The sequence below is a fragment of the Mobula birostris genome, chromosome X (assembly GCF_030028105.1).
Source record: "Mobula birostris isolate sMobBir1 chromosome X, sMobBir1.hap1, whole genome shotgun sequence".
Taxonomy (NCBI): domain Eukaryota; kingdom Metazoa; phylum Chordata; class Chondrichthyes; order Myliobatiformes; family Myliobatidae; genus Mobula; species Mobula birostris.
This window is the reverse complement of record NC_092402.1, coordinates 53,627,187-53,651,507: the sequence shown is the minus strand read 5'-3', so window position 1 is coordinate 53,651,507 and position 24,321 is coordinate 53,627,187. Positions and strand designations below refer to the sequence as shown.

At 47.2% G+C, this 24,321-nt stretch overlaps 2 protein-coding genes across 6 annotated transcripts in view; one reads left to right on the top strand and one right to left on the bottom strand.

Annotated features, from left to right (window-relative positions):
- Positions 1-24,292, bottom strand: part of larp4ab (La ribonucleoprotein 4Ab) — a 38,612-nt gene extending 14,320 nt beyond the window's left edge. For 2 of the 5 annotated variants that reach the window (XM_072249725.1, XM_072249726.1), the window contains exons 1-8: positions 23,386-23,502; positions 22,555-22,702; positions 21,790-21,921; positions 21,139-21,226; positions 19,359-19,495; positions 18,611-18,714; positions 3,468-3,578; positions 571-624 (exon numbers count right to left, since the gene is read on the bottom strand). In XM_072249725.1, the coding sequence (XP_072105826.1) occupies positions 571-624; positions 3,468-3,578; positions 18,611-18,714; positions 19,359-19,495; positions 21,139-21,226; positions 21,790-21,921; positions 22,555-22,702; positions 23,386-23,487 (876 nt within the window). In that variant the 5' untranslated portion in view covers positions 23,488-23,502. Of the gene's footprint in view, positions 1-570; positions 625-3,467; positions 3,579-18,610; positions 18,715-19,358; positions 19,496-21,138; positions 21,227-21,789; positions 21,922-22,554; positions 22,703-23,385; positions 23,503-23,986 lie in introns of those variants that run through there. The other 3 variants (XM_072249727.1, XM_072249728.1, XM_072249730.1) reach the window with 3 other exon arrangements.
- Positions 24,211-24,321, top strand: part of dip2bb (disco-interacting protein 2 homolog Bb) — a 50,427-nt gene continuing 50,316 nt past the window's right edge. Inside the window, 1 exon segment of the mRNA XM_072248970.1 lies at positions 24,211-24,227. Coding sequence (XP_072105071.1) covers positions 24,211-24,227 — 17 coding nt within the window.

Sequence of the window (24,321 nt, the reverse complement as noted above, 5' to 3'; positions counted from 1 at the left end):
CTCAGCACATCACAGAAACCAGCCTCCCCTCCATGGATTGTCTACACTTCTGTCTCAGGAAAACAGCCAGAATAACCAAAGATCCCACCCACCCTGGACATTCCCTCTTCTCCCCCCACCTCCCATCGGGCAGAAGATACAAAAGCCTGAAAGTACATATCACCAGGCTCAAGGACAGATTCTACTCCACTGTTATCAGACTCTTGAACGGACATCTTGTACAAAAAGGTGGACTCTTGGTTGGCCTTGCAATCTATCTTATGACCTTGTACCTATTGTCTGCCTGCACTGTACTTTCTCTGTAACTGTTACACATTATTCTGCATTCTGTTGTTGTTTTACCCTGTTCAACCTCAATACACTGTGTAATGATCCGATCTGTATGAACAGCATACAAGGGAAGTTTTGCACTATCTTAATACACGTGGCAATAATAAAGCAACTGCAATCCGTAAAGGAAAATGAACAGGGATAGGATATGAAAGTTTTTAAGATAGAAATCTGCCCCACGAGATCCTGTTAAATGTCACTCTGTCCCAGCTCTGGCATCTACAAGGATGGGGCACTCACCAGGATTGGCTTTCCCTGAAAGGTCTTCACTTCCTCACGCAGATATTGAAAGGCCTGTTTGGGGGGGGGGGGGGGGGGTAGGAGAGAGGGTGTGTGTGTGTGGGGGACAGAGACACACACACGAAACACAGAGGCACAGCAGTGGAGGGGTGTGGGGTGAAAGACAAATCACAAATCATATATGCTCACTGTCAATACCATTACTGTCAACACCATCGCACCTCCTTCAAGCCTCAAAGGAATCTCAGAGAACAGGGCAACCATATGGTGCGAAGTGGGGTAGGGGAGCAATGGACAGAATTTGGGAAGGTTAATGAGGCAGAGTAGGGGTCGCCAACCCGTCGATCGCGATCAACCAGTCGATCTTTGAGACTTTCCCAGTAGGTCCCGAAGAAAAATAAAAAATAAATACACAAATACTGTTGTAATGTGAGCATTATAAAAGTAAGTAATACTAATTAGAATAATGGTAATATAGCAATACTTTTTGCTACAAAGCTGTTTGTAAAGAGAGATTGTTTCCGGGTTGCGGGGGTTTAGTTCCATTCTTTCTGCCCAGTGCGCATGTGTGTAGCACCCCCGCCATGCACCGCGTTTTCAGCGTAGCTTGTGCTGCATCAAAGTGACCAATTAGATTAGATAAGAGTACAGACTGTCGCAAACATCAATATACGGCAGTGTCCCCAACCTCCGGGCCGCGAAGCATGCAGGGGTGCAGCGGTAGTCGGGATGCACACAGCACATCTTTAAGAAAAAAAAGCCAAAATAAACAAGCTAATTAATGAGGTGAATGTCAGCTCAGATCAGAGGCGATACAATCGGCACTCGCTCGTGATATCGATAACATGGCGGAGGCTCCACGAAAGGCGGCGAAAACATACAAATTCCATCCGGAATGGGAAGAGGAATTTCTGTTTACCTTGGTGAAAGACAAGTGTGTATGTATGTTGTGCCACCAAACACAAGCACTGACTAAAAGAGGGAATCTGGAGCGGCACCACAACACCAACCATCAGGAATTGAAAGACACCTACCCCCCAAAGAGCGCGATTCGTGCCTGGAAAGTTGAGGAGCTGAAATCGGGGTTGAAGGCCCAGCAATCGTTTTTCACAAAACATGCTGCTCAAAATAAGGCTGCTATTGAAGCATCATTTTGTGTAAGTCACCTTTTGGCTAAACACAAGAAGCCTTTTACAGATGGCGATTTATTCAAGGAAGCAATGGCCATTACCGCAGAGACTGTTTTTAATGACTTTAAAAACAAAAACGACATCACAACCGCAATACCTAATATACCGCTTGGCCCTGCAACAGTGACAAGGAGGGTAGAGTCACCGTCAGAGGACATGAATATTTTTCACTACAGTTCGATGAATCCCTGGTTGTAATGTAAACAGCTCAGCTTGTTGTAGTTGTCAGAATGGCTTTCCAGGATTTTACAACAAAGGAGGACTTCCTCACTCTTTTGCAATTAAAGGAAAGAACGAGAGGTGAGGATATTTACAATGAGTTTAAAAAATATATCCATGAAAATGACATCCATATTCATAAACTGGTGGCAATTACTACTGATGGGGCCGAGCAATGCGCGGTCTGTGTGTTATAGCACTAAAAGTCAGTGCCTACTTCAGGTCAACTTATCGATGTGAAATTGCATTTTCACAGATGAAAATTATTAAATCTAAGTACAGGAGCTGACTTACTGATAAGACACCTCACTAGGGTTGCCAACTTTCTCACTCCCAAATAAGGGACAAAAGTAGCAGTCAAATCCCAGGACATTTGTGTTTACCCCGAGAAAGACTACCATGACCATGAAGCCTTGCGCGGGCACCTGTGTGCGCATGCGCGTACGTGTTGATTTTTCTTTACCCGATGAATCGGTTTTGGTTTAATCTTCATTATTTCTACTTTATATAGGCTGTGTATTTATCATACCATTCCTGCTTTTACTATATGTTAGTGTTATTTTAGGTTTTATGTGTTATTTGGTATGATTTGGTAGGTTTTTTTTGGGTCTGGGAACACTCAAAATTTTTTTCCATATAAATTAATGGTAATTGCTTCTTTGGCGTAAAGCATTTCAGCACGAAAGGTTTCATAGGAACGTTCTACCTTAGCGGGGGGAATACGGGACAGTTGGCAACCCTACACCTCACAGACTGGCTGTCTGTAGTTATGAGCCAAATTTCAGGGAACTAGCAGAAAGTATTCAGCCCCAGTCATCACACCGAGTGCAACAGTCAACTTTTATTCATTTATTTTTCGTGTTGAAATAAAATTAAATAATGAAACTTAGAATTAAAGGTGTGAAGTATTGTAATATTCTTAAAGAAAGACAGCTATGGCTTGTTTGATATGCTAGTTACAGTGTTGTTTGAATTAATTTGAAAGTTTGACAAAAGTATTTTGTGTAATTCAAATACAATTTGCCAAAATTAAAGGCCTCAAATTGTAAGTACAATCTGAGCTGTTTTTTCTCTAAGCAATTTAGTAGGTAGATCTTGCCTTTCACTGAGGTCGAGGTAGGGGATCTTGGGCTTTAAAAGGTTGGTGATCACTAAGGTAGAGGGAACTAGAAAGGCAGCTGAGGGTAGGGGCAGGGTGTTGAGAACTGAGGTGGGTGGGGGTGAATGGGGTGAGAACTGGGAAGGCGGGTGGGAGGGTGGCGGCGCAAGAAAAACTGAGAATTGGGCAAAGGGGGAAGAGAACTGGGAAGCCAGGCGAGAGTAGGGGCAGGGGGATGAGAACAGGGAAGGAGAGCAAGGGGGTGGGGGAGCACCAGAAAGCGGGCAGGGAAGAAAGGGGACCGGGAAGAAGGACTGGGAAGGCAGTCGGGGGAGGGTGGGAAGGTGGGGTGAGCAGGAGGTGAAATCAGGACCCTGAGCTGTACCTACCTGCTGGGCGTCACTGTCGGTCTGGAACGTGATGTACCAGCTGTTGTTGTGGGCGAACTCACAGTTGATCACATTCGGGCAGCTGTCACTGTTGAATAGTGCTTGGACATCCTGGAAACAGGCATAAAATGGAGGGGGTTAGTGGTTAGAGCAGGAGACGTCCTCCGAGACTGCACACTGCCCCCTCTTTCCCTCAAAATGCACACACCATTCTGCCTGTATAATTGTATTAATGTGCATTTGAGGACACTATCTGCAAGTATCTCTGGAGGGAGAGTCAGATTTATCATTGACCTATGACATCAAAGACATTAAGGACATATATACAGAAATGTGCTGGAAAAGGGCCAGTGACATCATAAAGGATCACACCCACCCTGCTCTCATCAGGACAGAGCCTACATAGAATCCACACCCAATGAGGCTGTCCAGTCTCTCCTAATAACATAAGCCCTCTGGTCCTGGTGAATTTTTCCTGTATCCCCTCCAGCTCAATCCCATTCTTCCCATCGCTGGAAGACCAAAACTGCACACAATACTCCAAGTGCACCTTGACCACATCCCAACAATGTGTAGCGTCAGTGTGTTAACTGGCCACTGTAAAACACCCCGGTGTACAGGTGAGGGCTAGAATATAGGGGAGAGGTAGCTGGTAGGAATGTGGGGAGAAGTAAACAAAATGAAGCCAAAATAGGATTAGTAAACCCAATAGCATGAATGGCAGCGATGCTTCACTGCCAGATGAACTCAATGCCTTCTATGCCCACTTTGAAAGGGAGAAAATAACTGCAGCTGTGAAGATCCCTGCTGCACCCGATTTCACTGTGATTTATCTCAGAGGCTGATGTTAGAATGTCTTTAAAGAGAGTGAACCCTCGCAAGGCAGAAGGTCCCGATGGAGTATCTGGTAAGTTTCTGAAACCCTGTGCCAACCAACTAGCGGGAGTATTCAAGGACATTTTCAACCTCTCACTGCTACGGGTGCAAGTTCCCACTTGCTTCAAAAAGGCAACAATTATACCAGTGCCTAAGAATAATAATGTAGGCTGCATTAATGACTATCGCCCGGTAGCACTCACATCGACAGTGATGAAATGCTTTGACAGGTTGGTCATGACTAGACTGAACTCCTGCCTCAGCAAGGACCTGGACCCATTGCAATTTGTCTATCGCCACAATAGGTCAATGGCAGATGCAATCTCAATGGCTCTCCACACGGCTTTAGACCACCTGGACAATACAAACACTTATGAACAGCATCCTGACATCGACTGTAGCTCAGCATTTAACACCATCATTCCCACAACCCTGATTGAGAAGTTGCAGAACCTGGGCCTCTGTACCTCCCTCTGCAATTGGATCCTCGACTTCCTAACCGGAAGACCATAGTCTGTGCAGATTGGTGATAACATACCCTCCTCGCTGACAATCAACACTGGCACACCTCAGGGGTGTGTGCCTAGCCCACTGCTCTGCTCTCTATATACCCATGACTGTATGGCTAGGCATAGCTCAAATACCATCTATAAATTTGCTGATGATATGACTATTGTTGGTAGAATCTCAGATGATGACGAGAGGGCATACAGGAGCGAGATATGCCAACTAGTGGAGTGGTGCTGAAGCAACAACCTGGCACTCAACGTCAATAAGACGAAAGAGCTGATTGTGGACTTCAGGAAGGGTAAGACGAAGGAACACATACCAATCCTCATAGAGGAATCAGAAGTGGAGAGAGTGAGCAGCTTCAAGTTCCTGGGTGTCAAGATCTCTGAGGATCTAACCTGGTCCCAACATATTGATGTAGTTATAAAGAAGGCAAGACAGTGGCTATACTTCATTAGGAGTTTGAAGAGATTTGGTACGTGAACAAAAACACTCAAAAACTTCTATAGTTGTACCGTGGAGGGCATTCTGACAGGCTGCATCACTGTCTGGTATGGAGGGGCTACTGTACAGGACCAAAAGCTGCAGAGGGTTGTAAATCTAGTCAGCGTCCATTATTAAGGACCCCCTAACACCCAGAGCATTCCCTCTTCTTATTGTTACCATCGGGGAGGAGATACAGAAGCCTGAAGGCACACACCCAGTAATTCAAGAACAGCTTCTTCCCCTCTGCCATCAGATTCCCAAATGGACATTGAACCCGTGAACACTACCTCACTTTTTAAAATATATATTATTTCTGTTTATGCATGATTTTAATCTATTCAATGCACATATATGTACCGCAATTGATTTACTTATCTTTTGTTTTAAAATTCTAGATTATGTATTGCATTGAAGTGCGGCTGGCAAGTGAACAAATTTCACGACACGTGCCGGTGACAGTAAACCTGACTCTGATGCTGGGGAGGATAGCACCTATGATGGAGCTGGCTGAGTTTACAACCCCCCGCAGCTTTTTCTGATCCTGTGCAGAGGCCTCCCCCCACCCCAACACCAGATGCTGATACAGCCAGTTGGAATGTTCTCCATGGAACACCTGTGGAAATTTGCTCGTCTTTAGTGACATCCCAAAACCCCTCACAGTCATAATGAAATACAGCTGCTGTTGTGCCTTCTTTATAATCACACCAATATATTGGACCCAGGACAGATCTTCAGAGATGGTGACACGCAGGAACTTGAAACTGCTCACCCTTTCCACTGCTGATCCCTTGATAAGAACTGGTGTGTGTTCCCTTGCCTTCCCCTTTCCTGAAGTCCACAATCAACTTCTTGGTCTAATTGACAATGAGCGCAAGGTTGATGTTGTGACACCACTCAACCAGCTGATCTATGTCACTCCTGTACGCCTTCTCATCACCATCTGAGAGTCTGCCAACAACAGTTATGTCATCAGCAAATTCGCAGATGGCATTGTGTAATGAACAAGATTTGATTGGGGAGTTTAAGGAAAATGAACACTTGGGAGGCTGTGATCATAATACGATAGAATTCACTCTGCGGTTTAAAAGGGAGAAGCTAAAGTCAGATGTACGAGTATCACAGTGGAGTAAAGGAAATAACAGAGGAAAAAATACTGCAAAAATGTCTGTGGGGAGTGGCACGCCAGTCTCTCTCGTGCCGCGCCTTGTAAAGGCTTGAAAAAGACATCATCGCACATACGCATGCGCCAAAAAAAAAAAACAGCATTCTAAAGGGAGGATGAGACAACTATGGCTGACAAGTCAGTCAAGGACAGCATAAAAACAGAGGGCTGACAATATATTTATTTTATTCAATTAGCAATACAGCACAAAAAAGGCCCTTTCAGTTGCACCGCCCAGTAACCCTACAGTTAACCCTAGCCTAATAGTCAGAATACACTACAGCACAGAAACAGGCCTTTCAGACCATCCGGTCTGTGCTGAACTATTACTCTGCCCAGTCCCATCAACATGCATGCAGACCACAACGCTTCACACCCCTCCCGTCTATGTACCTATCCAAATTTCTCTTAAATGTTGAAATCGACCCCATAGGGGTGTGTGTGTGTGTGTGTGTGTGTGTGTGTATGTATATATATCCCAAGTCTCTGAGTGACATGTCCTGTAAATTGATGGTGCATGGGTGTTATCAGCTCGAACAAGCAGTTGTCAGCAGTCTGCAGACAAAAGTATGCACGCAGTCCAACCTGTTATTCCACTGATCAAACACTGGAGGGCAGCACCAACAGAAGGGGCCAGCCCCAAACCAGCATGAAAGCCACATAACACTGCCTCCAGTGTCTCCTCTCCTGAACTGCTACAACAGGCAAATTTCATGCTGACTCCTTGCTATAATTGAGGACACACAGCTCCCTCGCTGTCTGTCTTGCCAATAAGCAAAGAATTGGACCGACATTATCAACATCCAACAGGGTCTTTTGATTGCAAGAGAAACATCCAAGACAATCACTCGCTGTTAGACTACACTGAATCTGATGCCTTCCTGTATCCAGCAGTAACATAGGCCACACAAAGTCCAGCTCCTCCACCAACCAGCAGCTCACTGATGGAGCAGGCCTGCAGTTCTTTAAGTTCTTAATATCCAGCATTGTCCTGCGATCAAATTATGTACCTGTACTCCCAGATCCCTTTGTTGTACCACACTCCTCAGTGCCCCACTGTTCTCTGAGTAAGACCTACCCTGGTTGGTCCTATCAAAGTGCAACACCTTGCTTGCACTTCTCTGCATTAACTTTTATCTACAAGTTTTTAGCTCATTTTTCCCACTGCAAGCCTTGCTGTGCACTACACCTCCAATCTTGGTGTCAATCTGCAAATTTTCTGATCCAGTTTACATCATCCAGCTTGTTAATATAGATGACAAACAACAACAGATCCCTGCTGCACACCACCAGTCACAGAAGCAACAATCTACGACCACTCTCTAGCTTCTCCCATGGTCAGTGTCTAATCAAATTTACTACCTCATCTTGAATGCCAAACAACTGAACCTTCTTGACCAGCCTCATATGCGGGAGCTTGTCAAATGCCTTACTAAAGTCCACATAGACAACATCCACCGCTTTCCCTTCATCAACTTTCCTGGTAGCTTCCTCAAAAACTCTAAGATTGATTAGACGTAACCTACCATGCAAAAAGTCATGCTGACTATCCCTAATCAATCCCCGTCTGTGCAAATACTCATACATTCAGTCTCTTAGAACACCCTTCCAATAACGTTCCCACTACTGATGTCAGGCTCAGCGACCTATAATTTCCTGTCTTATTCTTTTAGCCCTTCTTACACAATGGGACATTAGCTATCCTCCAATCCTCTGGCACCTCATGCTTTAAGTATCTCTGCTAGGGCACCTGCAATTTAGAAACATAGAAAATAGGTGCAGGAGTAGGCCATTCGGCCCTTCGAGCCTGCACCGCCATTCAGTAAGCTCTGGAACCTGGGCCTTAGCACTCAGATCTGCAGCTGGATCTTCAACTTCCTCACAGACAGGACCCAGGCTGTAAAAATAGGGGACAAGCTCTCCTCTACAATCACTCTGAGCACCGGTGCCCCACAAGGCTGTGTACTCAGCCCCCTGCTGTACTCACTGTACACCCATGATTGTGTAGCCAAGTTTTCATCATACTCAATATAGAAGTTTGCTGATGACACCACAATTGTAGGCCGTATCTCGGGTAATGATGAGTTTGAGTAGAGAGGGGAAATTAAGAACCTGGTGGCGTGGTGTGAAGACAATAACCTATCCCTCAACGTCAGCAAGACGAAGGAATTGGTTGTTGACTTCAGAAGGAGTAGCGGAATGCACGACCCAATTTACATCGGTGGTGCGTGTGGAACAGGTCAAAAGCTTTAAGTTCCTCGGGGTCAATATCACAAATGACCTGACTTGGTCCAACCAAGCAGAGTCCACTGCCAAGAAGGCACAACAGCGCCTTTACTTCCTATGAAAGCTAAAGAAATTTGGCCTGTCCCCTAAAACCCTCACTAATTTTTATAGATGCACTGTAGAAAGCATTCTTCTAGGGTGCATCACAACCTGGTATGGAAGTTGTCCTGTCCAAGACCGAAAGAAGCTGCAGAAGATCGTGAACACGGCGCAGCACATCACACAAACCAATCTTCCGTCCTTGAACTCACTTTACACCACACGCTGTCGGAGCAGTGCTGCCAGGATAATCAAGGACACGACCCACCCAGCCAACACACTTTTCGTCCCTCTTCCCTCCGGGAGAAGGCTCAGGAGCTTGAAGACTCATACGGCCAGATTTGGGAACAGCTTCTTTCCAACTGTGATAAGACTGCTGAATGGATCCTGACCCAGATCTGGGCCGTACCCTCCAAATATCCAGACCTGCATCTCGGTTTTTTTGCACTACCTTGCTTCCCATTTTTCTATTTATGATTTATAATTTAAATTTTTAATATTTACTAACTTTAACTATTTTTAATATTTTTAATGCTTAATATTTGTAATCCAGGGAGCGGGAAGCGCAGAATCAAATATCGCTGTGATGATTGTACGTTCTAGTACCAATTGTTTGTCAACAATAAAGTATAAAGTATTGTTTGGCGACAATAGAGTATGAAGTAAAGTATGATCATGGCTGATCATCCAACTCAGAACCCTGTACCTGCCTTCTCTCCATACCCCCGATCCCCTTAGCCATAGGGGCCATATCTAACTCCCTCTTAAATATAGCCAATGCCTGTGGCAGAGAATTCCACAGATTCACCACTCTCTGTGTGAAGAAGTTTTTCCTCACCTCGATCCTAAAAGGCTTCCCCTTTATCCTTAAACTGTGACCCCTCGTTCTGGACTTACCCAACATCGGGAACAATCTTCCTACATCTAGCCTGTCCAATCCCTTTAGGATTTTATACGTTTCAATAAGATCCCCCCTCAATCTTCTAAATTCCAGAGAGTACAAGCCTAGCCGATCCAGTCTTTCATCATATGAAAGTCCTGCCATCCCAGGAATCAATGTAGTGAACCTTCTTTGTACTCCCTCTATGGCAAGAATGTCTTTCCTCAGATTAGGGGACCAAAATTGCACACAATACTCCACGTGTAGTCTCACCAAGGCCTTGTACAACTGCAGTAGTACCTCCCTGCTCCTGTACTCGAATCCTCTTGCTATGAATGCCAGCATACCATTCGCCTTTTTCACCGCCTGCTGTACCTGCATGCCCACTTTCAATGACTGGTGTATAATGACACCCAGGTCTCGTTGCACCTCCCCTTTTCCTAATCAACCACCATTCAGATAATCTGTTTTCCTGTTCTTGCCACCAAAGTGGATAACCTCACATTTAACCACATTAAATTGCATCTGCCATGAATTTGCCCACTCACCTAACCTATCCAAGTCACTCTGCATACTCTTAGCATCCTCCTCACAGCTAACACTGCTGCCCAGCTTCGTGTCATCCGCAAACTTGGAGATGCTGCATTTAATTCCCTCGTCTAAGTCATTTGTATGTAAATATTGTAATATATATTGATGGTCTGCATCCCAGGGTACTTAAGGAGGTGGCTTTAGAAATCGTGGATGCATTGGTAATCATTTTCCAATGTTCTATAGATTCAGGATCAGTTCCTGTGGATTGCAGGGTGGCTAATGTTGTCCCTCTCTTCAAGAAGGGAGGAAGAGAGAAAACATGGAATTATAGACTGGTTAGCCTGACGTCGGTGGTGGGAAAGATGCTGGAGTCAATTATAAAAGATGAAATTACGACACATCTGGATAGCAGTAACAGGATCGGTCCGAGTCAGCATGGATTTACGAAGGGGAAATCGTGCTTGACTAATCTTCTGGAATTTTTTGAGGATGTAACTATGAAAATGGACAAGGGAGGGCCAGTGGATGTGGTGTACCTGGACTTTCAGAAAGCCTTTGATAAAGTCCCACATAGGATATTAGTGGGCAAAATTAGGGCACATAGTATTGGGGGCAGAGTACTGACATGGATTAAAAATTGGCTGGCTGACAGAAAACAAAGAGTAGCGATTAACGGGTCCCTTTCGGAATGGCAGGCGGTGACCAGTGGGGTACCGCAAGGTTCAGTGCTGGGATCGCAGCTGTTTACAATATATGTTAATGATTTAGATGAGGGAATTAAAAGTAACATTAGCAAATTTGCTGATGACACAAAGCTGGGTGGCAGTGTGAAATGTGAGGAGGATGTTATGAGAATGCAGGGTGACTTGGACAGGCTGGATGAGTGGGCAGATGCATGGCAGATGCAGTTTAATGTGGATAAATGTGAGGTTATCCACTTTGGTGGTAAGAACAGGAAGGCAGATTATTATCTAAATGGAGTCAAATTAGGAAAAGGGGAAATACAACGAGATCTAGGTGTTCTTGTACATCAGTCACTGAAAACAAGCATGCAAGTACAGCAGGCAGTGAAGAAAGCTAATGGCATGCTGGCCTTCATAACAAGGGGAATTGAGTATAAGAGCAAAGAGGTCCTTCTGCAGCTGCACAGGGCCCTGGTGAGACCACACCTGGAGTACTGTGTGCAGTTTTGGTCTCCAAATTTGAGGAAGGACATTCTTGCTACTGAGGGAGTGCAGTGTAGGTTCAGAAGGTTAATTCCCGGGATGGCAGGACTGTCATGTTGAAAGATTGGAGCGACTGGGCTTGTATACTCTGGAATTCAGAAGGCTGAGAGGGGATCTTATTGAAACATATAAGATTATTAAGGGATTGGACATGCTGGAGGCAGGAAGTATGTTCCCGCTGATAGTTGAGTCCAGAACCAGAGGCCACAGTTTAAGAATAAGGGGTAGGCCATTTAGAACAGAGTTGAGGAAAAACTTTTTCACCCAGAGAGTTGTGGATATGTGGAATGCTCTGCCCCAGAAGGCTGTGGAGGCCAAGTCTCTGGATGCTTTCAAGAAAGAGATGGATAGAGCTCTTAAAGATAGCGGAATCAAAGGTTATGGGGACAAGGCAGGAACTGGATACTGATTGTGGATGATCAGCCATGATCACAGTGAATGGCGGTGCTGACTCGAAGGGCCGAATGGCCTACTCCTGCACCTATTGTCTATTATCTATAAACAACTGGGGTCCCAGCACTGAGCCTTGCGGTACCCCATTAGTCACTGCCCGCCATTCTGAAAAGGTCCCGTTTATTCCCACTCTTTGCTTCCTGTCTGCCAAACAATTCTCTATCCACATCAATACCTTACCCCCAATACCGTGTGTTTTAAGTTTGCACACTAATCTTCCTGTGTGGGACCTTGTCAAAAGCCTTTTGAAAATCCAAATATACCACATCCACTGGTTCTCCCCTATCCACTCTACTAGTTACATCCTCAAAAAATTCTGAGATTCATCAGACATGATTTTCCTTTCACAAATCCATGCTGACTTTGTCCGATGATTTCACCGCTTTCCAAATGTGCTGTTATCACATCTTTGATAATTGACTCTAACATTTTCCCCACCACAGGACCAGAGGGAACACCTTGACAAGTCCTAGGGACTTGTCTCACGACAGCAAACACATCTTCCTCTGTAATCTGTATGGGGTCCATGACTTCCTGAGTTCCTTCTTAAGTGTTCTTTTGCATTTCTTATTATCTATAAGCACCTTATCTTTTCCTACCTGCCTATACAGTACTGGTTATGCACCCCCTTTTTCTTAAACAGGGCCTCAGTATTTCGCAAAAACCAAGGTTCCCTAACTTGTTATCCTTGCTTTTTATTCTGACAAGCACGTACAAGCTTTGCACTCTCAAAATTTCACTTTTGGAGGCCTCCCACTTCCCAAGTACACCTTTACCTGAAAACCACTTGTCACATCCTTTCTGACACCATCAAAATTGACCTTTCTCCAATCTAGAATCTCAACCTGAAGATTAGATCTATCCTTTTGAAACTAATTGCATTATGATAACTAAATGCAAGGTATTCCCCTACACAAATTTTTGTGACCTGCCCTGTCTCACTCCGTTAACAGGAGATCTAGTATCACACTCTCTGGTTGGGACTTCCCTGTACACATTTGACAAACCCTATCCCATCCAGTCATTTTTACAGTATGACAGTCCCAGTCAGTATGTGGAAAGTTAAAATCACTTACTATCACAACCTTATGTTTTTTCCAACAGTCTGCGATCCCTCTACAAATTTGTTCCTCTAAATCCCCCAGACCATTGGGTGGTCTGTTATATAATCCCACTAACATTGTCATACCTTTCCTATTCCTCAGTTCTACCCATAAAGTGTCATTAGTTGAGCTCTCCAGTCTGTCCTGATTGAGCACTGCTGTGACATTTTCCCTGACTAGTAATGCCATTCCTCCCTCCCCCTTTAATCCCTCCTGCTCTGTCACGTCTAAAACAACGGAACCACAGAACGCTGAGTTGCCAGTCCTGTCTCGTCTGCAACCAAGTCTAACTAATGGCTGCAATGTCATAATTCCACGTGCTGATCCATGTCCTGAGCTCATCCACCTTTCCTGCAACACTCCTTGCATTGAAATATTCGCAGCTCAGAACATTAGTCCCACCACGCCCAACCTCTTCATTCCTGACCTTGTACGTACTGTAGGCCTAATAACATCTTTCTCTACAACCTCTCCACCATCTGTTCTGCTCTGGCTCCCGTACCCCTATGACTCCGGATTAAACCCCCTGTGCGGCACTACCAAACGTTCCTGCTAGGATATTAGTCCCCCTCCAGTTCAGGTGCAAACTGTCCCTTCTGTATAGGTCCCACCTTCCTTGGGAAAGAGCCCAATGATCTAAAAATCTGAAGCCCTCCCTCTTATACCATCTCCTCTGCCACGTGTTAAACTGTATAATCTTCCTACTTCTGGCCTCACTAGCATGTGGCCAGGGTAGCAATCCCAAGATCACAACCCTGGAAATCCTGCGCTTTAACTTAGTACCAAATTCCCTGAACTCAATTTGCAGGATCTTGCCACCCTTCCTACCCACTGATGTGGACCACGACCTCTGGCTGCTCACCTCCCTAATTAATAACACTGAGGACTCAATCAGAGATGTCCCCAAGCCTGGCATCCGGGAAGCAACAAACCATCCAGGAATCTCGTTTTCATCCAAAGAACCCTCCTTTCTGTTTTAATGATTCCCCTATCACTATAGTTCCTCTTCTCCCCCCTTCCCTTCTGATCCAGCGAGCCCGACTCAGTGCCACAGGCCTGACCGCTGTGACTTTCCTCTGCTAAGTCAGCCCTCCAATAGTATCCATGGTGATATACCTGTTGTTGAGGGAGGTGGCCACAGCGTTACTCTGCTCTGGCTGTTTAACCCCTTTCCCCCTCCAGACCATCACCCAGCTTCCTGTGTCCTGCACCTTGGCTGTAACTACTTCTCTATATGTCCTGTCTATCAACCCCTCAGACCCCTGAATGATCTGAAATTCACCCAATTACAGCTCTAAACTACACATTCCACGGGGAGGGCGTACAGACTCCTTACAGATGACGACGGAATTGAACTCCAACACCCTGAGCTGTAATTGCATCGTGCTAACCGCTATTCAGGTTGGCTGGTGGCACAGTGAGATCAGCGCCGGGCTCGAGAACGGAGGTTCCCGAGTTCGATCCAGTGACAGACTGCCCCTGTACACAATCTCCATCCGCGCCGGGTTGATGTTGAGCTTGCAACTGGGCCTCGTAAAATAATACTGCGAAATGTCTGTGTGAGGAGTGGCGCCCCACACAGCCTTTCAAACTGCGCCTTGTAAGGTATGAATCTGACGCTGACCTCTCAGGCCTGAGTTGACGCCATCATCATCATCAACCACTATGCCACTGTGGCGAAAAATATAAAGAAAGAATTAGTTGGAAGGTAGAGGATTGGGAAGCTTTCTAAAAAAAAAAAAACAGAAGGTAACTAAAAAAGCCATAAGAAAGATGAAGTTCTAAGGTTACCTAGATATATATATCTATACACAAAAATAAAAGGAAACCAAAACTTTTTCAGATATATAAAGGGTAAAACAGAGGTTAAAGTGGATATTGAACTCCTGGAGAAATGTAATGAGAGACAAAGAAATGGCAGCTAGTATTTTGTGTCATCCTTCACGGTTGTCATCAGCAGTATGCCAGAAATTAGTGTGTCTCAGGAGAAGGTGCTTGGTAAGCTGAAAGATCTGAAGATACACAAGTCACCTAGACCAGATGGACTACACCCCAGAGTTGTGAATGAGGTAACTGAAGACATCATGGAGGCATTAGTAATGATCTTTCAAAAATTATTACATTGTGGAATGGTTCCAGAGGACTGGAAAATTGCAAATGTCACTCCACCTGTAAGACAGGAGAGGTGCAAAACACAGGAAATTATAGGCCAGTTAGCCTGACTTCAGTGATTGGCAAGATGTTGGAGTCGATTATTAAGGGTGAAATTTCAGGGTACTTGGAAGCACATGATAAAATAGGCAGAAGTCAACATACTTTCCCCAATTTGGAAATTTTACCTGACAAATGTGTTGGAATTCTTTGAGGAAATAACTAGCAGGATAGACAAAGTAAAATTGGTTCATGTTGTGTATTTGGATCTTCAGTAGCCTTTGACAAGGTGCCACACATGAGGCTGCCTAACAAGATAAGAGTCCATAATATTACAAAAAAGATACTAACATGGATAGATTGGCTGACTACCAGAGGCAAAGAGTGGGAATAAAGGGAGCTTTTTCTGTTTGGAACACCACTAGTCACCAGTAGCCACAGGGGTCTGTGTTGGGACAGATTCTTTTCACATTATAGGTTAATGATTTGGACGATGGAGTTGACGGCTTTGTGGGCAAGGTAACAAACAACACAGGTAGGTGGAGGGGCAGGAAATTTGCAGACGGACTTGGAGAAATTAGGAAAATGGGCCAAGAAATGGCAGATGGAACAGAGCTCAGGGAAGTGTATGGTCATGCATAGAACACTACAGCACAATACAGGCCCTTTGGCTTACAATGTTGTGCCAACTATTTAAGTTTGCTGCCAACACCACTGCTGTTGGCCAAATCAAAAGCGGTGACAAATCAGTATACAGGAAGATCATCAAAAATCTGGTTGAATAGTGCCACAAAACCAACTTATCACTCAACATCAGCAAAAACAAAAAGCCGATTATTAACTGCAGGAGTAAGTCCATGAGTCAGTCCTCATTAAGGAAGGAGTGCTGCAGAGGGTCAGCAAATTTTAAGTTCATATTGGAGGATCTGTCCTGGGAACAGCATGCAAGTGTCATTACAAAGAAAGCACAGCAGCATCTCTGCTTTCTTAGAAATTTGCGCGGATTCTGCATATCATCTGAAGCTTCCAGATTCACAGTAGCCAATATCCTGACTGGTTACATCATGGCCTGATATGAAATGGCCGAAAGAAAAACCTACCAAAAGTGGTGGGTACAGCCCAGTCCACCACGGGAAAAACCCTCCCTACCACTGAGCACATCAACAAGGAGTGCTGTCAAAAGAAAACAACATCCATCAGCAACAGCCATGCTCTCTTTTCACTACCACCATTGGCAGAGGGTAAAGAAGCCACAGCACCAGGTTCAGGAATAGTTATTATTCTTCAACTATCAGGCTCCTAACCCTGAGAGGATAACTTCACTCACCTCAACAGTGATCCAATCTATGGACTCACTTTCAAGGACTCTACAACTGTGTGTTTGTGATTTTTTTAAAATAAATATCTTGAATGTAGGAGGGTGGGTTAGTAAGTTTGCAGATGACACAAAGGTTCAGTGTAGAAGATTCCAACAAAATACTGACAGGATGCAGAGCTGGACTGAGAAAGGGCAGATGGAATTCAACCCGGGAAAGTATGAAGTGATTCATGTGATTCACTTTGGGAAGGTCAAATTTGAAGGCAGAATATACAGGGTTAATAGCAGGATTCTTAACAGTGTGGAAGAACAGAGTCTCTCTTCCCATAATGGGAGGCAACATACTACTCGGGTGTTTCACATCCACAGAATCACCTGTCTGCTCCTCTCACCACTGCACTCCGCTTCATCCCACAACCCTTTTGAGTCCAAAGTGCCAGACTCAGTACCAGAGACCTGGTTGCTCCTGCTTTCCTCAGTAGGCCACAACCCCACCCCCCCAAAAAAAAAATTACCTAAAGATGTATGTCTTATTGAAGTGGACAGCCACAAGGACACTGTCTATCCCTTTTTCCTCTCCTGACAATCACCCAGCTGCCTGCCTCCTGCAAATTATCTCTGTAGCTCTTTATCAGTTACCTCATTCTTCCATATGGGCTGAAGGTGATCCAGCTGCATCTCCAATTCCCTAATATGGTTTCTAAGTAGCTGCAGATGGACACACTTCATGTAGACTCAATTATTAGGCAGACTGGAAATCTCCCAGATCTCCAACATCAGACATGAAGAACACACCACTAACTCTGGACCCATGCTTACTGCTCCAAATAGGCACTAATAGACAAACAAAGGAACTTGCCAGAAATCTACCTTTGCTTTCACCTCTTCTTGCTGAAGCCTCTTGAGCCAAAGCCCGAAGTTCTCCACTCTAACAGTGCCCAATTCCACAATGCTTAAACCCAACTTTGCTAAGTGCCCAATAAAACCACAACGTCTCGCCTGCTGAAAATTTCCAAAGGGGCCTACTTCCTTTTTAGAATTCGTGCTGAGTCATGTCTTGGCCTGAAGTCATCACCTTGACACAGTGGTGTCAAGAAAACAACCTCTCCCTCAATGTTGCAAAAACAAAGGAGCTGGTGTTGATTACAGGAGGAATGGAGACAGGCTAACCCCTTTTGACAGCAATGGATCTGGGGTTGAGAGAGTAAACATAAGGTCCTCGGCAGCCACATCTCCGAAGACCTCACGTGGTCTGTACACACCAGTTGTGTGGTGAAAAAGGCACAACAGCGCCTCTTTCACCTCAGATGGTTGAGGAAGTTTGGTATGGGGTTCCCAAATCCCCAGAACTTTCTACAGGGGCACAATTGAGAGCCTCCTGACTGGTATGGGGATGTAGCTCCCTTAATTACAGGACTCTGCAGAGAGTGGTGTGGACAGCCTAATGCATCTGTAGTTGTGAACTTCCCATGATTCAGGACATTTACAAAGGCAGGTATGTAAAAAGGGCCTGATGGATCATTGGGGACCCGAGTCACCCCAACCACAAACTGTTCCAGCTGCTACCATCCGGGAAATGGTACCACAGCATAAAAGCCAGGACCAACAGGCTTCCGGAAAGCTTCTTCCACCAGGCCATCAGACTGATTAATTCGGGCTGACACAATTGTATTTCTATACCAAAATGACTGTCCTGTTGTACGTACTATTTATTATAAATTATTATGATTGCACATTCAGACAGAGACATAATGTTAATATTTTTACTCCTCATGTATGTGAAGTAAAGTCAATTCAATTCAAAAGTGAACTATTTGTTCATTTCCCTAGATGCTGCCTGACCTGCTGAGTTCCTCCAGTATTGCTTTGGATTTCCAGCACCTGTAGATTTTCTTGTGCTTATGACATCTCAGGTATGCCTAAATAACATTTACTTAAATGAAACAGGCTGCTTGAAAAGTACTCAAAATAGTAAAATAGTTAACACTGACGATCATTTTATGATCTACCTGATAAAATAGGTAATGATGATAAACTTTACATACTTCTCCATTTTGAGATAGCAGCTTTGTGCTAAAACCACACACAACACACCTCTCCCCCACCTTCTCTCACTCACCTCCACAGGAGTAGATTCAGGGACCTCCCTCAGGATGATAATGCACCGCTTATGATTTGGACGAGCTCTCTCGCCCTTCTCATCCACTTGCACCAACGGAGAGGCTGGAGAGGGAGAAAGTGTGGGAACAGGTGAAGAAGGGAGCAAGTGGCAACGCTGTGCTGGGAGACGGAGAGCCACTGGGACAGAGATTACATGGCCAGTCTTCGCTGTCTCTGTCCTCAGCAGTGTCTGGAGAGAACCTCACTGTGTGTCTGACCCCGGGAGTGTGTGATGGGATGGTGTGGAGGGAGATTCACTCTGTGTCTGACCCCGGGAGTGTGTGATGGGACAGTGTGGAGGGAGATTCACTCTGTGTCTGACCCCGGGAGTGTGTGATGGGACAGTGTGGAGGGAGATTCACTCTGTGTCTGACCCCGGGAGTGTGTGATGGGACAGTGTGGAGGGAGATTCACTCTGTGTCTGACCCTGGGAGTGTGTGATGGGACAGTGTGGAGGGAGATTCACTCTGTGTCTGACCCTGGGAGTGTGTGATGGGATGCTGTGGAGGGAGATTCACTCTGTGTCTGACCCTGGGAGTGTGTGATGGGACAGTGTGGAGGGAGATTCACTCTGTGTCTGATCCTGGGAGTGTGTGATGGGACAGTGTGGAGGGAGATTCACTCTGTATCTGACCCTGGGAGTGTGTGATGGGACAGTGTGGAGGGAGCCAGATAGAATACCATGCACTAAAGAATAACATTCTTACACCGCAGAACATCAAGGATAAGCTCCAGGTCGGTGGTCAGTTTCTTGATGCCCTCGATATTGGCGATGGTCCAGATAGGCAGGAAGTGGTCGCTGTCCATCTGCGAGACCAGGTACAGATCCTTGGAGAGGTTCTCCCTGCAGGAGGCACATGTCAGGAGCTGAGTCGTGCAGGCAGAGAACTTTGTTGGGCACTATGCCAGGACCTTAGCCCACCTGCCCCATGGAACTGTTCCGAACCTCTTATTTCCCTGCTCCAGAACAAGATTCTGTCTAGTGGAATCCTTTAGCGCCCCAGATCCCACCTGCCTGTCCCACAACTCCTCCATATATCCAGACTCCACTTCCCAGCTCCAGTTAACCCAGACCCCTCTAGGTCTCAAGCCCACAACTCCCTGTCCCAGAACTACAGACCCATTAAGAGAAGTACTGACTCTGTAGATGCTGGAAATCTAGAGAAATACACGCAAATCGCTGGAAAACTCAGGTCAGGCAGAATCAGAATCTGGGGGAGCGTAAAAACCTTTTGGGCCGAGACCCTTCATGAGGTTTGGAAAGGAATACGAACTCAAATAAGGTGGGGGGGGGGGGGGGGGAGTACAAGCTGGCAGGTTATGACTGAAACCAAGTGAGGGGGAAATGGGTCTTCTCCTGCTTCCCATAATTTTCCCCCTCCCTCTTCTTTTTCCAGCTCTCCATCCTGGTTTCCTCTCATGTTTTCTTCTTCTCACCCCCCTTCCCTTTCTCCCATGGTCCAGTCCTCTCCTATCAATTTCCTTCTTCAGCCCTTTACCTCTTCCACCTAGCCCCTCCCAGCTTTTTACTTCAACCCCTTCCCCTGGTCTCATCCATCACCTGTCAGCTCACATTCCATCCCCTAATATCTTATTCTGACTTCTGTCACTTTCTTCTCCATCCCTGTGTGTGTAAACCACCTCCGTACCCCTAGACCCCTCCAGATATCCAGACCCCACCTCCTTGCCCAATGGATCTAACCTGGACCCGTTGACATTTAATACATACTATCCAGCCCCTTCCTTCTGTCCCATCCTTGCCCCAGACACACACTCACACGGGTGCAGCATCCTAGGTGCCCCACCACATCCTAGGTGGAGCAAGGGGTCATGTTTGCTCTCAGATCTCATAATCTCCATGGTCACTGGGGACAGGACAAACACCTCATCCTGAGCTTGGGGGGTGGGGAGGGAGAGAAGGGAGCAGGAGGAGGTAGGAAGGTGGGGGATGGAGAATAGGGAAAGGGGAGGGTGAGGGAGGAAGGAGGAGGAATTTGACAGAAGTAGGAAAGGAACGGGGAAGAGTGGAGTGGATGGGGAGGGCAGGGACCCCAGACTCAGTACCTCGGTATTCCTGAACCCCTCCTCATGCATTTGATCATCACTGAGCAGTAACCCCACCCAGAGCCACAGACCTCGGCATCTCCCATATCGATACAAAGAATGCCCCGCACCCCACAGACATATCCACAGATCCCCAGACTCAGCCCCCACACACCCAGATTCCCCAGAGCTCCCACATACACTCCTAGAGACTACCCCTCATGCACACATGGACCACATACTCAAGATACACTTGCAACCCCCTTACACGTAGACCCACCCCTACCCACCACCCGCCATCTCCCTGTAGTCCACACACACACAGACAGTAACAATGAATTCCCTTTGCCCCCCCCCAAACACAGACCCCCCAGAGAGCATCTCCCACCCAACACACATACCCCAACTATCCCCAAGAACATACAGACATGAGAGATGCCTAACCGGGAAAAACAGAATTCAAGTTGCTTCCTTAAGGACGTCCGCAGATCCTCAGTGCTGCGAGCATCCTCGCTCAGCTGATCTTGGCATCCTGCATGGGGGAAAAAACACTGTTACCCCACTGCAATTCTGGAATTGGGACTGTCCTCCACCACCAGCAGCCTCCCCACAAAGGACATCCACTGCGGAAAGCAAAGCCACCTCTGACAAGTACAGGTGAACCGCTCTTCACCCTTCCACAGCACAGGGCTGAGGTGAGTGTGGACAGTGGGATTAGTTTGGGGACTGACGTGGGGCAGTGGGATTAGTTTGGGGACTACTGTGGGGCAGTGGGATCAGTTTGGGGACTGACATGGGGCTAGGTGGAGAGAGTGGGGCAGTGGGATTAGTTTGGGGACTGACGTGAGGCAATGGGATCAGTTTGGGGACTGACATTGGGCTGGGGGAGAGAGTGGGACAGTGGGATTAGTCTGGGGACTGACGCGGGGCTGTGGGATTAGTTTGGGGACTGACCCGGGGTTGTGGGGAAGACAGTGGGGCAGTGGGATTAGCTTGGGGACTGACACAGGGCAGAGGGATGAGAATGGGGCAGTGGGGTGAGGCCACCTCCACTCTCGCCTTCAGGAGTACACCCACCTCCGCTCACCTACCTACCTGTGACCTCGGGGGCTCTGTCAGCTTCAGGGGGAAGGCTGTCCATTCTGTCAAGGGCTCCCATCTGCTCAGCAGGGATCTCAGATATTGACCCCGGCGTTGCTCCCTGTGACATAACCTTGCGTCCAAAGCCTATTTATCCAAGAGGGGAGCCATGAGCCGCTGGGGTCAAGGGGTAGGGGTGTGGTGTTGATCCCTTGGCCTATCCCCCACCCAACCTACAATTACATGAACCACTCTGAGGTACTGGTAACCCAGTTTGAGCTGGGGGAGATTCCCCGCACCCCTCCCTTGGCATAGACCCACCCTGCTCCAGCTCCCAGATTTTGGCCCTCCAAACCCCATTCAACCACCGGGAGCAAGGGGGAGGCAGGGTGCTTGCTCTCAGATCTCATAATCTCCATGGTCATCGGGTTCAGGGCAAACACCTCATCCTGAGCTTGGGGGTGATGAGAGGGGCAGGAGGGGCGGGGGAAGGTGAGAGGGTGAGGGACAGGTGGAGGAACAGGAAGGGCAAGAGGAGGGGAACAGGGAGGGAGAGGAGGGAGGGATGAGGAACGATAGGGGTGGGGGGCAGCTACAAGAGACCCCAGACTCAGTGACCCTGGTGTTCCTAAAGCCCTCCTCATGCATGTGATCATCACCGAGCTATGCCAGGATTATGACCACCCCCCCTCCACCCACCCTACGGACAAAATCCCATCGCCACACAACCTCCAAGTTCAGGAACCCCCACCTCGCAGTGAATCCACAGCCCCACCTTACCTTCAGTGTGGGGCGCAGAGATGCAAGACAAGCTCCCTCTCCAGGAGCCCAGGGGATCGTGCGTGGATGGGCTGACAGTGTCCAGCTGGGGATGGACTTTCTGCCATACCTTGGCGTTGAGGTTGAGGACTGTGCTGTGGGACGTCACCTGGAAAGGGCGGAAGGACGATTCAAGGATGAGAATGGGAGGGCAGGGAAAGGGACAGTGATGGTGAAGGACAGGGGCGGCAAAAGGAGAGGGGGATGGGTGAGGGCAGGTGGGAGAAATGGGAGACAGTCAGTACCGTGACGGAACAGGCCGCACACACGCTTTCCGGACACACAACAGGAACTCACTACCTATAACACAGAGAGATAGCGGGCGAGGTGCAGTTGGGGTGAAGGGTGACGAGGGCAGAGCGGGGACGCTTAGAGAAGGTAACGGGTGAAGAGTAGGTAGAATATGGACCCTTTGCTGCCGCCAGCCCTTCTTCCTCACTACATTGCTAGTCCAAGCCAGTTCTCCTCCCCGCCCCGCAACCCCTAGAACTCCGCAGAGGTCAGACCGATGCCTTTAAGGCCCAGTCCTACATTCCATCGTTCCCGTTCCTCTGTGTCGCACACCCACCCGCCACCTTGACAGTTCTGTCAGCGGGGTGGGAGGAGGAGGAGGAGGAGAGCTCAGTGTAAAACGTGCTCTGTGATAAAGCACATGGCTTCTCTGAATCAACTCCTCCCTCCGAGTTCTCTCGCCGGGCCCGCTGACCATCGAACGGGTTTGCCGTGTATCCACCCCCCTCCAACACCCCACCACACCTCGACAAGCAGCAACATTCCCCCTCCCCGCCCTACCCCGCTCGGATTCCAACACAGATAACCCGGGTCGGCTGGAACAGAGGAGACTTTCTCCCCCTCCTGAGTCACTGGCTGCTCAACAATTGCTCCCTCCCCCATCCCTCGCTCACACCGGCGCGCTCACCCGCGCACAGATCATCATATCCGGTTCCTGTCAGTGGGTGGTGGGGGGGGCGGTTACCAGAGAGATTTAACCACACACCCGACTAGGAGAAAATCTGCCCAGCGCTCGGCTCTCAGCTCCTCACTTCTTGCCTCTTGCCCCTACTGAACTAATCTCTGGTGTTGACACAGCTCTAGCTCCGATCCTGCATTTCAAAATCCTCCCGGCCCTCGTGCATGGTAACGGCCCAGTTAATCTTCCACAAACAAGAGAAAATCTGTAGATGCTGGAAATCGAAGCAACACACACACACACAAAATGCTGGAGGAACTCAGCAGGTCGGGCAGCATCTATGGAAAAAAGTACGGTCGACATTTCGGGCTGAGACCCTCAGCAGGACTGTTAATCTTCCACCCGTCGAGGGTCTGACAGTGCCCACACGAGTCCAGTCACCCCTCCACATTTTCAAACCGGGAAAAAGATATCATTCCTCACCGCCATTCCAGGAACTTTTCTATCCGACCGATCCATACACGGCTTCATTATGTCCGAGGGAAGGCTGTTGCTTTCTGTGTCAAACACCTCTCACCCAATTTAGACTCAGTCACACAGCACAAACGAGCCCTACAGCCCATCCCATCTTTGCTAACTTTCAACTTTGTTGCCCTCTGTACCTCTCCTACCCACGTATTTGTCCTGATGGCTTTAAAATGTTGCTAATGGCAGTTCAAAAGAGGTTTACGAGAAAAATTCCAGGATTGAAGGGGTTAACATATGAGGACCGCTTGCTGGCTCTGGGCCTGTACTCACTGGAGTTTAGAAGAATGCGG